The sequence below is a fragment of the Hoplias malabaricus genome, chromosome 9 (genome assembly GCF_029633855.1).
Source record: "Hoplias malabaricus isolate fHopMal1 chromosome 9, fHopMal1.hap1, whole genome shotgun sequence".
NCBI lineage: Eukaryota > Metazoa > Chordata > Actinopteri > Characiformes > Erythrinidae > Hoplias > Hoplias malabaricus.
The window spans coordinates 23,977,844-23,991,266 of NC_089808.1; the positions used below are offsets into that span (position 1 = coordinate 23,977,844).

Sequence of the window (13,423 nt, forward strand, 5' to 3'; positions counted from 1 at the left end):
GTTAATCAGATTAATCTTCAAATTTATTGGACTGTTAGTTAAAGGAGGACACATTAAGGGGGCAGATTAAGAAGTCAGGGGCTTGTTTGAGTGGCTCTAATTCTCAAGGTCCTGCTGTTCGTCTCCCAGCACCCTCGGGATACACACACACACAGACCAAGACCGTGTCACCCCGCCTGAAAAAGCGGCACAGGCACTATCAGCAAAGCACGTGAGGGAGACTGTTGGTTGCTAGGCAACCCATTGTCGTGTGTCCTTGGGCATCTGAGAGCCCTTGAACACAGATAAAGCTCAGCGGGAGTTCAGCAGGAGGTGATACCTGCAGTTAATTCCTGAACTCATCCTCACGGAGACTCATCAGCAGTTTCTCATTTGAGTTTGGAGCTAGCGTCAGTGACTAAACATGCTCTCGGAAATGTGTTTATTAAAAGCTGAAGTCCTTTATGCTTGGTGTGTTGTAATTTGACAATTTCATATCTGCTTTTTCATCATGTAACCAGCGTAAAGTTCATTCTAATTTTGCATTCCTCAGTCCATCTGAAAGTAGTGATCTGTGGTTTTGTGCTATGAAGCAGCTTAGTTTTGTACGTCATGAATAAGCCATGAACCAATCACAGTCCAGTATGCTAAAATATGCTAATGAAAATATTACAGCTACAGGACAGGCCTGTGCTTAAGGATCTCCAATGCTTGGACTACATGGATAGCTGTCAGATGATAAACCAGATAATAGACATCGGCCTTGAGACACATGCGAAAGAATGGAACCTCTGCACCATTTAAGGTGGAATGAAAAATTCCAAAAAGAAGCTGGAACGGTTGTTGCACTATTTAAAGTAGCACTAGGTAAGATCTGGTATTTCGCTCCCATTTCTCCCTACAGTTGCAGAGTGCAAGTCACCTTTACAGCACTGTCCTGAAATCAAATTGGACGGAGGGGAATGGTTTCCTACCCTGCTCCAGAAGTTACATAGTGCAGTTTCTTCACTGCTGAGCCCGGAGTAGCAATGACACATGCACTATTCTCCCTATTACAGCTCAGTGGTGCATCACAATGATTTTGGAGCTGTAATTTTAAGGATAGCATACTACCTAGTGTCGCTTTTAAAGTGACTACAAGTGCACTTTAAAGTATCCAAATTCACCAGTTTTTAGGGAGGACCGCAGATGTAATGACATGTTGTGTATGAGGTGGATATAAGGTCACTAAAGCGGCATTCTGATTTAGATACGTAAACATGACTCTTCCTCAGGTGGCTCCCTCCATTAGGACTGAAATGAAGTCCTCTTTTACTGCGTGCAGAGCGTATATAATCAGTCTGACGTGAGATTGGAACAAGATTGACGTGAGTTTGCTTATTCATGGAAGAGACTCGGACATCTTTCTGTACCGAGGGGCTTTTATTTTGCCTGCAAGTCTGTAGCTTCAGATAAAGCCGAATGAGCCCGAGGGGTTGATCTGACCTTCTTCTGCCACCACCATCCAGAGCACGCCATGGAGTGAAGGAGCTCAGGAACAGACGTGTGAATAATAACGTCACAATGTACGGCTCCTTGGGGAAAAGAACCAATGTGTTGATTCATTTGCGATTCAATGATTCAGTGGATCATGAAATGTTCAAAACAATTCTGTGAATCTTGGAATGGCAGATTCACCATGATTCAGTCTGGAAATGATTCAGTGTGTAATGTACGGTTCATTTTCACCACACTCTGATTGATTACGACTCTTCAGGAAATGATTCAGTGCCCCTTTTTGAAATGATTTTCAGGGTCTGTTTTCACTTGGAACAAACTGGCTGAAGTATGTACATATTCAGAGGATTTGATTTGAATGTTTATTCAAGATACTCAAAAGTGCTTTGTTTATTAAGAGTGGGAATGACTCCGAGTCGTCCTCTTTGACTCGGATTGATTCATCATGATGCGCTTTTACATCTCGAGTGTGAATGGAACCAAGATGTTGATGCTTCTCTCCTTAGGGAGAGAGAATGTGTGTCTGTGTTTGTGTGTGTGTAAACAGCTCCGGCTTGTTTATTCATTGCCGTATCAGCTAATGAAGTGAATGCTTGTTTGATCTCTGGGAGAAAGACGTTTAAAATGCAAGTTTGATTTCCTCTTCATTTTACACGGCGTCTGATTATCAGTGCTGCTTGTTGGAGCTCTCTCTCTCTCACACTGTTTGTTTGTGTGTGTGTGCCCGGAATACATTACAATGTGAGACCCTAGTTATGTTTACACACGTTGTGTGGACTTTTCCTCCTTGTGGGGACCCAAACATACTCCCAACACATAAATAATTCAATTATAAGGTGAAGACGTGTGTAAAGTTTAGGGTTAGGTTTTAAGGTTTACATAAATAGGTAGTAGGATATATGTAAATGATTGGAAGTATATGTAGTGGCCCCAAAATTCATGAAAACAAACGTGTGTGTGTGTGTGTGTGTTTGTATACACTACTCTTTATACTAATATTAATGTTATGATATAGACACTCCCTGTTATATATATATGATATATCAGGGCATTATGTATTCACAGTTATGTGTTTTCTGTTTTGATCTTGGTCTAACAATTAAGTGCCTAATGGAGTGTTATTTGAATATTTGTTTTATTAGAATCTTATTTTTGTGTTTTATATAATGAGGAGGTTATTCTGGATAGTCGTTTTAAGTCATTGACCCTGCGTTCACACCAGCAGAGATAGCTGCCAGCTGTCTTTGAAGCAGAATGAAATTCAGTTGCGTGTGTGAACGCCTTTGTTCACACTTCAGGGCAAATCTGATTTTTCGCCGTGTCTAATTTGAGCAGGAGAGATTATTCTATCATATGAATGGCCAAAACCCACATATTATCTGTCTTTTTCCTCTCTAGCTTGAGCCACGTTTGTAGGTGCTTTGGAATCTAATTCAAACCGTTTTTCTGAACACGCTGCAAATCGGATTTCATGAGTTTTCTTCATCATTCGCTGGACCCTGCTTCCAGAGCCTCTTAAAAAAGAAAGTAAGTCGGAGAGGGCCTCAGGGCGCCCGGAGGAACCCACAGATGTGTTTTTTAAAAGCCTGTGGTTTCAGAGGCTCCCTCATGGGCAGGAGGAAAATCAGAGCTCAGCAGCGAGAGCTGGGCCGCTCTCATTTCACCACAACGTTAAACTCAGGTTAAAGTCAGGATTAAAACTAGTCCTGGACCACAAAGGGCAGAGATTATCCAGTGAAAAATAAATGTAGTCCAGGACTAAGCTTAACCCACCCACCTTATTACCATGGCAACCAATGTGGCTATATGACCATATTAGTATTGAATATCTATATTGGTGTGGACTAGGGCTACATCCAGGCCACTAGGCGGCAGTTACAGAAAAATGTCGGGCTCCTTTAATTCTTATTATTGTTATAATTATATTTTAAATTAATATATATATAATAAATAATAATTGTTGTGTGTTTGTTTGTGGTCCGCAGCTTTGTTGACGTGTCGTCCGGATGAGTTCCAGTGTGCTGACGGCTCCTGTATTCACGGCATCAAACAGTGCAACAAAGCATTCGACTGCCTGGACAAGAGCGATGAGGCCGGCTGCGTCAATGGTGTGTGTGTGTATGTGTGTGTGTGTGTGTGTGTGTGTTTAACCCTGCAGACTCGGACCTGCTAACCTCCTGCAGTGTTTATCCAGGAAGCTGAGGGGTCAAATTGTGTGTAACAGGACATTAATCCCTCTGTCAAATAACACACAAAAACCCTCAGAGGTCAATAAGATCTCCGCAGAACATCATTTATCTCTGTGCTCTCATCCACATCAAACTAATATCTGAATAATATCACATTTATTTTTAATGCTTACTATTTAACTAATTAAAGAGCTGTAAACTAAATGAAATCAGCTTTAACTTACATTTTGTAACTTAAATGTGTATGATCAGGGTGAGTTATGAATGAGTTTGTTTAGTCTGATCTCTGTGTTTGTTTAATCTGATCTTGAATCATTCAGTTTGATCTCTGCTTTTGTTCAGTCTGATATTTCTCTTGGTTTTATCTGTAATCTTTGTTTAGTGTTTGTTTTAGTCTGATCTCTATGTTTGTTTAGTCTGTTTTTAACTAATTTAGTCTGATATCTGTTGTTTTTGTCTTTTGTTTATACTGATCTGTTTGTTTAGTGTGATATCTGTGTTTGTTCAGTCTGCTATTTCTGTTGGTTGTGTCTGTAATGTTTGTTTAGTCTGATCTCTGAGTTTATTTTGCATGTAATCTTTTGTCTATACTGATTTGGTTTTATAGTCAGAGGTCTGCATTTGCTCAGTCTGATCGCCCTGTTGGTTTTGTCTGTATTGTTTGTTCAGTCTGATCTCTGTTGCTTTTGTCTGTAATGTTTATTCAGTCTGACCTCTGTGTTTGTTTAGTCTGATCTCTGTGGCTTTTGTCTGTAATCTTTGTTTAGCCTGATCTCTGTGTTTGTTTAGTCTGATCTCTATGCTTAATCTGATCTCTATCTTTGTTTACTCTTTAATCTCTCCCTCTTTAGCCTGATTTTTTTCATTTGTTCCGTCTGCTCCACAGCCACGAAGTGTGAAGGCCCTCTGAAGTTTCTCTGCAGGAACGGCGAGTGTATAGATGGAGCAAAGGTGTGCGATAACGTCAAAGACTGCAAGGATAGATCGGACGAGCCCAAGAAGGAGTGCGGTAAGGAAATGTGAGGATGTGTGGAGCTTACCGACGGATAATTGGGATGGAGCTTATATAACATCCCTGGATCACAGCTACCAGCGCATCCCAGCTTAAAGTGTCGATTCGAGAGAGAGAGAGAGAGCAATCCTTTCATTCTTCCAATTAAACGTCTCAGTAATATCTGGGGCAAGAGAAATGATCACTGCTTTCTTTCTGATAAACACCAGAGAGGCTTTGGCGAGTCTAACAGGAGCAGTCCGACATTTTGTACCCCACTGATTATTAATAACATGATGTGGTATCAGTGGAGAAGATTGTTGATTGCTCCTTTAAGGCATTAAAAAGCATCAGAGGGAGGAATAGTGGAGGCGATGAAAGTGCGATGTTTCTGCATCTGTATTCGCCAGCTGTATCTGTGTTCAAATCCTTAACACAGATTTTACATTATTCTGCTTCACAGGGTAAAATGCGATTAATAATAAGTTCCCTTCTCTGTCGGCGTAAGATTGAGTTTATTTGTTTGTGCTCGCTCTCTCAGTGTGTTTAGGTTGGCCCTCCCTCTCCCCCATCCCTCAGCACAGTGCTATTTAACTTAGGAACCATATATGCATGTAGTGTTCTCCAAGTGTGTTGAGCTCCAATGATGTTGCATTGTCAGCAGGTTGAAAGCATGTGGGAGTTCTTCCCTTTTCTCATTGGAATAGCCTTCATGTTCCCAGCTTGGATCATTTAAAAAACGTCTTGAGGCCAGTTTATTCTTCTGCATTGGATGTATGCTGTAAGCGATGGCACTGTGTAGCTGTGTACCCTACGCCTGACATGAACCAAACCAAAAATGTAACTGCGTGTCTCGACGTGTAACCACGTGTAAACTCCTTATATAGTGCACTTCACAGATTATGAAACTAATATTACTGTGTCCAGGCTGTGCAGCAAATGTTAGACAGGAGGGAGAGCTGATGCTGAACTCTTATTTTATGACCTACATTGTGCACTACATAGGACTGAGCAAGATATTTGAGATTCAGCCCTAGTGTTTTGACGGTGTAATTGCAGAGCAATGCAGACACACCAATGCACAAGTATAAAAGTTACAATGCTGTAGGGAATCTTCACTGACTGCAGCATAGACTCTACAATGCAGAAGCATAAATCAGACATTAGAGTGAACTCTGAAGGTTCCTGTGACAATCTGATGGCTTCTGTGTCATATTCTGCCGTTGAAAAACGAGTGTCTTGAATTTAATGGACATTCGGACTGAACAAGAAATAAATAAGGGGATAGTGTCTGTCCTTTATATTGTTCAGGTCAGTTTAGCCAGTGCTGAAGTGACCAGTTTATAATTTATTGTCCGTTATTGTGTCCTCTATCTCTCAGTGTTGGCCCTCCATATGGCTGGCTCAGAGCCTGTGGGCCTTGGCCCTAATTGCCCATTTCCTCACTTATTGTCCAGTTGCCAGCACCTCTTAATGAACGCAGTACAGTGGACAGAACACCTGGCTCATAGGCCAGCGCCTGAGGGAGACAAAAGGAACACAAGATGAAGGATTTCGCAGAAACTAAACAAAGAAAAGAAAAGCTGGGGAAAGGCCAGAGCCTCTTTCCTCTCATACTATCTCATCAGGCGCATTTCTGCCTCATTAAAACACTGTCCACAGGGGTGTTTACCCTTTATGCCAACAATCCTGAGAATGTTTTTATGTCAACAAGCCAAGCTCCTTCAGGAGGCGATGGAGCACAAAGCCCAAAACCCAGAGACTCAATACACAGCAGGGAAGAGCTTCTAAAGAGTAAAGTTTACTCTCATATCACCCGCCACAGTCCTCGAACGGCAGCGCTTGAGTAGCCAAGAGCAGAACTCTGCACATGCAAATGATCCACAAAGGTCCTACATAATGGAAGTTGACACAAACGAAATTTGCATTCACGCTTTCATCTGAGCACTCGCAATATCATTCATTTCCAGCCCAAACAGCCATTAAGTGCTGGTTATTTATCCTTTAGGGGAGATTTCTGAGGGGGTTTAGATGTAAAATAATCCCCTCGTGGAAGAAGAGGAATGGTACAACTCAGTGTTTTGAAACTAATTAAGACCCAAAGAATGGGACTTATAACAACCGCTTAAAGAAATTGTTTAAAGCTTTCATAGGGCAACACAGGAGCGCTGCAAGTACCAGGTCTGAGAGACTGGGTGAGTGTGTGAGTGACTGAGTGAGTGTGTGGAACTGTCCACAGGTGTGAGTGACTGGGTGAGTGTGTGAAACTGTCCACAGGTGTGAGTGACTGGGTGAGTGTGTGAGTGTGAAGGTGACTGGGTGAGTGTGTGAGTGACTGGGTGAGTGTGTGAAACTCCACAAGTGTGAGAGTGACTGGGTGAGTGTGTGAAACTTTCCACAGGTGTGAGAATGACTAGGTGAGTGTGTGAAACTGTCCACAGGTGTAAGTGACTGGGTGAGTGTGTGAAAATGTCCACAGGTGTGAGAGTGACTGGGTGAGTGTGTGAAACTGTCCACAGGTGTGAGTGACTGTGTGAGTGTGAGGGTAACTGGGCGAGTGTATGAGTGACTGGGTGAGTGTGTGAAACTGTCTATAGGTGTGAGGGTGACTGGGTGAGTGTGTGAGGGTGACTGGGTGAGTGTGTGAGGGTGACTGGGTGAGTGTGTGAGGGTGACTGGGTGAGTGTGAGAGTGACTGGGTGAGTGTGTGAGTGACTGGGTGAGTGTGTGAGTGACTGGGTGAGTGTGTGAGTGACTGGGTGAGTGTGTGAAACTGTCCACAGGTGTGAGGGTGACTGGGTGAGTGTGTGTGTGACTGGGTGAGTGAGAGTGACTGGGTGAGTGTGTGAAACTATCCACAGGTGTGAGCGACTGGGTGAGTGTGTGAAACTGTCCACAGGCGTGTGAGTGTGTGTGAGTGACTGGGTGAGTGTGTGAAACTGTCCACAGGCGTGTGAGTGTGTGTGAGTGACTGGGTGAGTGTGTGAAACTGTCTACAGGTGTGAGTGACTGGGTGAGTATGTGAGTGACTGGGTGAGTGTGTGAAACTGTCCACAGGTGTGAGTGTGTGAGTGACTGGGTGAGTGTGTGAAACTGTCCACAGGTGTGAGTGTGTGAGTGACTGGGTGAGTGTGTGAAACTGTCCACCTAATGAAAGAGCCTAATTTCTTCACAGGCCTGAACGAATGCATGCTGAACAATGGAGGATGTTCTCACATCTGTGTGGACCGTCCCATCGGCTACGAGTGCCAATGTGGCACTGGCTACAAGCTCCTGGATAAAAGGACGTGTGGAGGTGAAAAGTGAACTGTGTTTGCATGACTACTGCCCTCAGTGAAGAAGATAGGTCTCACCTACCGGTTGTCTAAAATGTCCTCCTGGGTGACAAACTGCTACAGGGTCTTGGTGTCTAAACGTGTCATAGTTTTTCTGTGCTCATGATGTTTTCATGTGGCGTAGGTCTGGGTTATATTTCATATCATTAATATGCACTTTTATGCACTTAGTGAAGCAGATTAGTGAATAAAACATTACCAGATTAGTTTCTCAGATTTAAATTCAGCTGCTTTGTCTATTTTAATCAAGAAATTGCTTGAATTAAAAGATCCCCATATTTCACAGAATGCTCTGAAGAAATCAGTCTATACTTTAAAGGGCCGAAGAGCACATAATCAGTCCTGACTTTGCTTTTCTTCACGCTATTATTCACCCAGACTCAGTTCAGTAATCAGCTTCTTCTGAGAGCCACTAACTCATTAAAGGCAGTTTCCCTGCTGCTGATTCGGCTGTAATTTAACTGTTGGACTGTGTTTCTCTGCGCAGACGTTGATGAGTGTGAGAATCCAGATGCCTGCAGTCAGATCTGCGTCAACTTGAAAGGAGACTTCAAGTGCGAGTGTCACCCAGGATATGAGATGGACCCAGTGAGCAAGACCTGCAAAGCAGAGGGTAGGAGATTTCAGTTAAAGCACCCAGATTCTACAACTTCTATTCAGAGACCCTTAAACATAAGACGTAGGGTATGACCAATATATTGTTGGCCAATGAAATTGGGTGATATTAGTGACAAATTGTATTATCAGTATCAGCCAAAAACAAGGCTGATTATTACTCTCAAAAATACGAATAAATCTAGAGTTCAAGGGCTCTATAAAGCATTGGTTAATTGTTGAATTAAATTATAATTTTAGGCGGTGTTAACCCTTTAAAATCAATATCAGAATCATCAATAAAATATTCATATGAGCCGGACCCTTTTTAGATGTTAGTCTGTGGCTCTTTTCCATTTTTCTCAGTCGATCAGCACTTCCACTGTGAGGTATTACAGCACTTGCCGTAATATTTATTCACCTGAAAATGGAATTTGTCCCAGCATGTTCTGTGCGGCACCACCATAGATCATTTAAGTAGGGCACACGCAGATGGAATATCACAAACAAAACACTATAGGGCAGCATGCGGTGCAGGTGCTTGAATGTAACTGCTGCTCCATTTAAGGTGGAACGGCCACAACTCAAGACGCTATCTTAGGTTAACTTTTAACCTACTACTGAGTACACCTGAATAATTAGAGAAACCAAATATAAAATGTAGAAACAGTAGTATCTAGAGAAGGGAGAATGGTTCATCTTTGAAAGTAAGGTACAGGGCTTAGGGAAAAACAAATGAAAATGTTTTGTGGCCATGTCGATGTTGTCCGTGCAGGAAAGAGCCCGTACCTGATGTTCACCAACAGACACGAGATCCGCCGTATTGACCTGGTGAAGAGGGACTACACCCAGGTCGTCCCAACCCAGAAAAACGCTGTGGCCATCGCTGTAGATGTGGCGGCTAATCGCATGTTCTGGTGTGACCGCTTCCACCGCAAGATCTACAGGTGACCTCTAGTGTTTATTAGTCAAGAAATATCGGTCCATAAACCACCTCAGTAAACTATTATACATTACAGCTGGAGATATACATCTGTAACCAACCTCATAAACATTATTATAAACTAGAACAGGATATATCCGAAGTCACTATTATTCACAAAAACGGAAGACATTAGTCTATAAACAACCTCAGAAGTCACTATTATTCACAATACCAGAAGATTTTAGGCTATAAACACCTTTAATAATTTTCTAAGAGGAGGTGGAGGTCAATGGGAGTCTAAAGGTTTTTTAAATGTTCCAAATTGACTCCGTCTGAGAGATGTAGCATCTTTAGTTAGAACAATTCCCCAAGTTGGTGGGGAGGTATTGACCCTGGATCCAGCCTCATTGCAGAACTTCCTCAGATTTAAACGGAATCGTTCTCGACCTGTCTCTCCACATCACTCTCTTTCCCTTCGTCCTCTTTTACCTGCCGGCTGTCCCATGAGCTCGCGCTAATTGGGGACGTTCTCTCTCCTAATAATAGGGGGCTCAGTGGGCGTCTTATTAAAAGTCAGTGTTCCACCTCTTCTTGATGATAAAAGCCAAAGTCATTAGTCCTGAGGGCCACTCCTTTGTGAGTCAGAATCATTTTGCCACAGAGCCGTGAAGTGAGGATTATAACCGGACCTCCGGCATTGCTCAGGACTCCAGGGAAAACCCCTTAGACTCATCACTCATCTCTGAAGGAAGTGTTTCTTAGATGTTGAGAGCCCTAGACGTGTTCTTATGGGACATAAGCATACTGCCAAATATTTTTCAGTATTAGCTTAACCTAGACACAGATTTCTGTTAGGGGATCTAAGAGAATTGGGCAGTTAGTGTACTCCTCCAAGCGTGTTGAGCTGACAGCTTTCTGAAAAGGTGTGTTGAGTGTTTTCTGTGACCCTTATCCAGTTCAGGGTCACGGTGGATCCGGAGCCTACCCGGAATCACTGGGCGCAATCACTTCACACCCTGAAGGAGACGACACACACTCACACATGCACTCATACACTCACACCTAGGGACAACGTTTGTTTTTGAACCGTGGGAGAAAAACTGGGCACCTGGAGGAAACCCGCGCGGACACAGGGAGAACACAGCAAACTCCTCACAGTCACCCGGAGCGGGACTCGAATCCACAACCTCAAGGTTTCTTGAGCTGTGTGACTGCAACACTACTTGCTGTGCTGCAGCGTCGCCCTAGTTGCCAAGCTATTTAAATAAATATATAATAAATAACCTGCCGTTCTTTTGCTCAGTGCTTTCATCCACGAGGCCTCTGACCCCTCCCGCCACATAACTCTGATCGACTTGGCGCTGCACTCTCCCGAGGGCCTGGCTTTGGACTGGGTCCAGCACAATCTGTACTGGACTGACTCCGGCGACAGGAGCATCTCTGTGGCCTCAGCGGACGGCAGCAGGAGGCGGGTCCTGATCAGCTCTGACATCAGCGAACCTCGGGCCATCGCTGTGGCCCCGGAGCAGGGGTGAGATCACACAAACCAGGACATGAGGTTTTATATATTTATTATATTTCATGGAACAAGCTACAAAAGGTGCACTATTAATATTAAAACAACACTAGGTAAGATTTGGTTGCAATTTGTAGTTCTCTTTTATAGCACTGTGGTTAAAACAAGGGTGTGGGTGAGGGAGTGGGGCTGTGATTTTTCTACCCTCCTCCAAAAGTTACATAGTGCAGTTTCTGCAGTGCTGGTTTCAGAGTAGCAATGACAGACTATCTGTTCTTGAGGTTACAGCTTGGTGGAGCATCACAATGATTTTTGAAGCTGTAATTATAAGGTAAAAATGCAGTTGAGTTATTTATATGTTCCTTACAGGTTCATGTTCTGGTCCGACTGGGGAATGAGGCCCAAGTTAGAGAAGGCAGGCATGAACGGAGTGGACCGTCAGGTTCTGGTGTCGGAGGGAATCGAGTGGCCGAACGGAATCACACTGGGTAAGAACTGTCTCCGTGACCGGCTCAGTCTGGAGGACGACACTGTGTTAATGATGTGACCGAGTCTGTGTGGTTATGTGTGTAGACGTGGTGGGGAAGCGTTTGTATTGGGTGGACTCCAAGCTCCATCTCATCTCCAGTGTGGACTTTAACGGAGCTCAGCGCAGGGTCATCCTGTCGTCCAGCGAGAGACTCGGACATCCCTACGCCCTGGCTGTGTTTGAGGTCAGTCTGAGGGCTTGTGTGTGTGTGGGTATATATCACATTGTGGGGACCAAAACTTTGTTGGGATCATCAGCTGTAACCACAATATAAATATCATTATATTTCCAGGTGAAGACATGTTTTAGGGTTAGGGTTTAGTTAAGTCTCCATAAAAGAAGTAAAAAGCATATGTAATGTCCCCACAATGCACAGATATAAGAGTGTGTGTAAAATGAGCTGCATAAATAAAACTCAGCTGAATTGAACTGAATGTAAGAAACCTGTTCTAAACATGGCAACCTACTCTACTGAAAGGAAAGTGTCCAAAGCAGACTGTCCACTGTCCAGTGTTGCTCTAGGTGCTGGGTTTGGTCTCTGAGCTGTTTGTGTATGTGTTGCTCTGGCATTAGGACCGTGTGTACTGGACGGACCGGGAAAAGGAGGCTGTTTACAGCGCTAACCGACTGACCGGACAGGAGGTGACCAGTCTAGCTGAACACCTGAATGACCCCCATGATATAGTGGTGTTCCACGAGCTCAGCCAGCCACAAGGTTTGTGTGGATCATTCTTTAAGCACGGTTCTACCACACAGGAGCACTTTGTAGTTCTACAATTACAGACTGTAGCCCATCTGCTGCTCTGCATACTTTGTTGACCCTCTTCCCCCCTGTTCTTCAGCGCTCAGGACCCCCACAGAGCAGGTGGTGTTGGATCATTCTCAGCACCTCAGTGACACTGACGTGGCGGTGGTGTGTGTGTGTGTGTGTGGTGCTGGTACGAAGGGATCAATGCAAACTGTGCAGCAGCAGATGAGCTACGGTCTCTGACATCTACAAGGAGGACCACCCAAATCTTACCTGCCCTGTGGGGGTCCTATGGGGGTCATTTATATATCACACACTATTATTTACAGAGCTGCACACTCTATATTAACCAGTAATATTTAGTGTTTAGTCTCTTGTTCATTCTGAGAAGAGAAGAAGAGGAGAGAGGAGATGAACAAAAAAGAGAAGATAGGACAATAAGAGAAGAGAGGAAAGGAGAAGAGAAAACAGATAAAAACAAAAGTAAATATGAAGAAAGGAAAGGAGTAGGGAAGAGAAAAGAACATGAAAATAAAAGGGAGGGGGAAAAAGTAGGGAAGAGAGAAGAATAAAAGAGGGAGGGTATATAAGAGGGAAAGGTATATAAGTCATAATACATATAATAGGTATATAGGTCACACACTCACCCAGTCACTCACACACTCTCACAGCTACCACCCTGTGTGGGTTTCACACAGGGAGAACACATACGACTGTGACCCGAGGCAAGGATCAAACCCAGGACCACGAGACCCTGCAGCTGTGTGGCAGAGACACTGCAGTGCCCCCTGGCTGCTCTGCTAAACACTTATAAAGTGATATGGCATTTCTTGGCTGAGACCTATTTTGTTTTTTAGCCCCTGACAGCTGTAACCTGGCGGGGATCAGTAACGGTGGATGTGCCTTCCTGTGTCTGCGGGCTCCTCAGATCAGTGAACACTCTCCCAAATACACCTGCGCCTGTCCTGATGGAGAGGAGCTGAGTCCCGACACTCGCCTGTGTGTCCCCGGTGAGCCCACTGTGACCCACACTCACCTTCAGACATGTCCCGTCTTTCACTAGAGACCCACCGGAGCTTTCCCTGTTCTGTGTTTCCTATCACTGTGGAAAAGAAGCTCC

The 13,423-nt window shown here is 44.0% G+C and overlaps 1 protein-coding gene across 2 annotated transcripts in view; it reads left to right on the forward strand.

The window, feature by feature from the left end:
* The window catches only part of LOC136706943 (low-density lipoprotein receptor-related protein 8-like), a 68,698-nt gene that overhangs the window by 47,081 nt on the left and 8,194 nt on the right, over positions 1 to 13,423 (forward strand). For both annotated transcript variants that reach the window (XM_066680702.1, XM_066680703.1), the window contains exons 6-15: positions 3,462 to 3,584; positions 4,552 to 4,674; positions 7,832 to 7,951; positions 8,479 to 8,604; positions 9,361 to 9,532; positions 10,814 to 11,041; positions 11,396 to 11,514; positions 11,600 to 11,739; positions 12,129 to 12,270; positions 13,161 to 13,313. In XM_066680702.1, the coding sequence (XP_066536799.1) occupies positions 3,462 to 3,584; positions 4,552 to 4,674; positions 7,832 to 7,951; positions 8,479 to 8,604; positions 9,361 to 9,532; positions 10,814 to 11,041; positions 11,396 to 11,514; positions 11,600 to 11,739; positions 12,129 to 12,270; positions 13,161 to 13,313 (1,446 nt within the window). The remainder of the gene's footprint in view (positions 1 to 3,461; positions 3,585 to 4,551; positions 4,675 to 7,831; positions 7,952 to 8,478; positions 8,605 to 9,360; positions 9,533 to 10,813; positions 11,042 to 11,395; positions 11,515 to 11,599; positions 11,740 to 12,128; positions 12,271 to 13,160; positions 13,314 to 13,423) is intronic.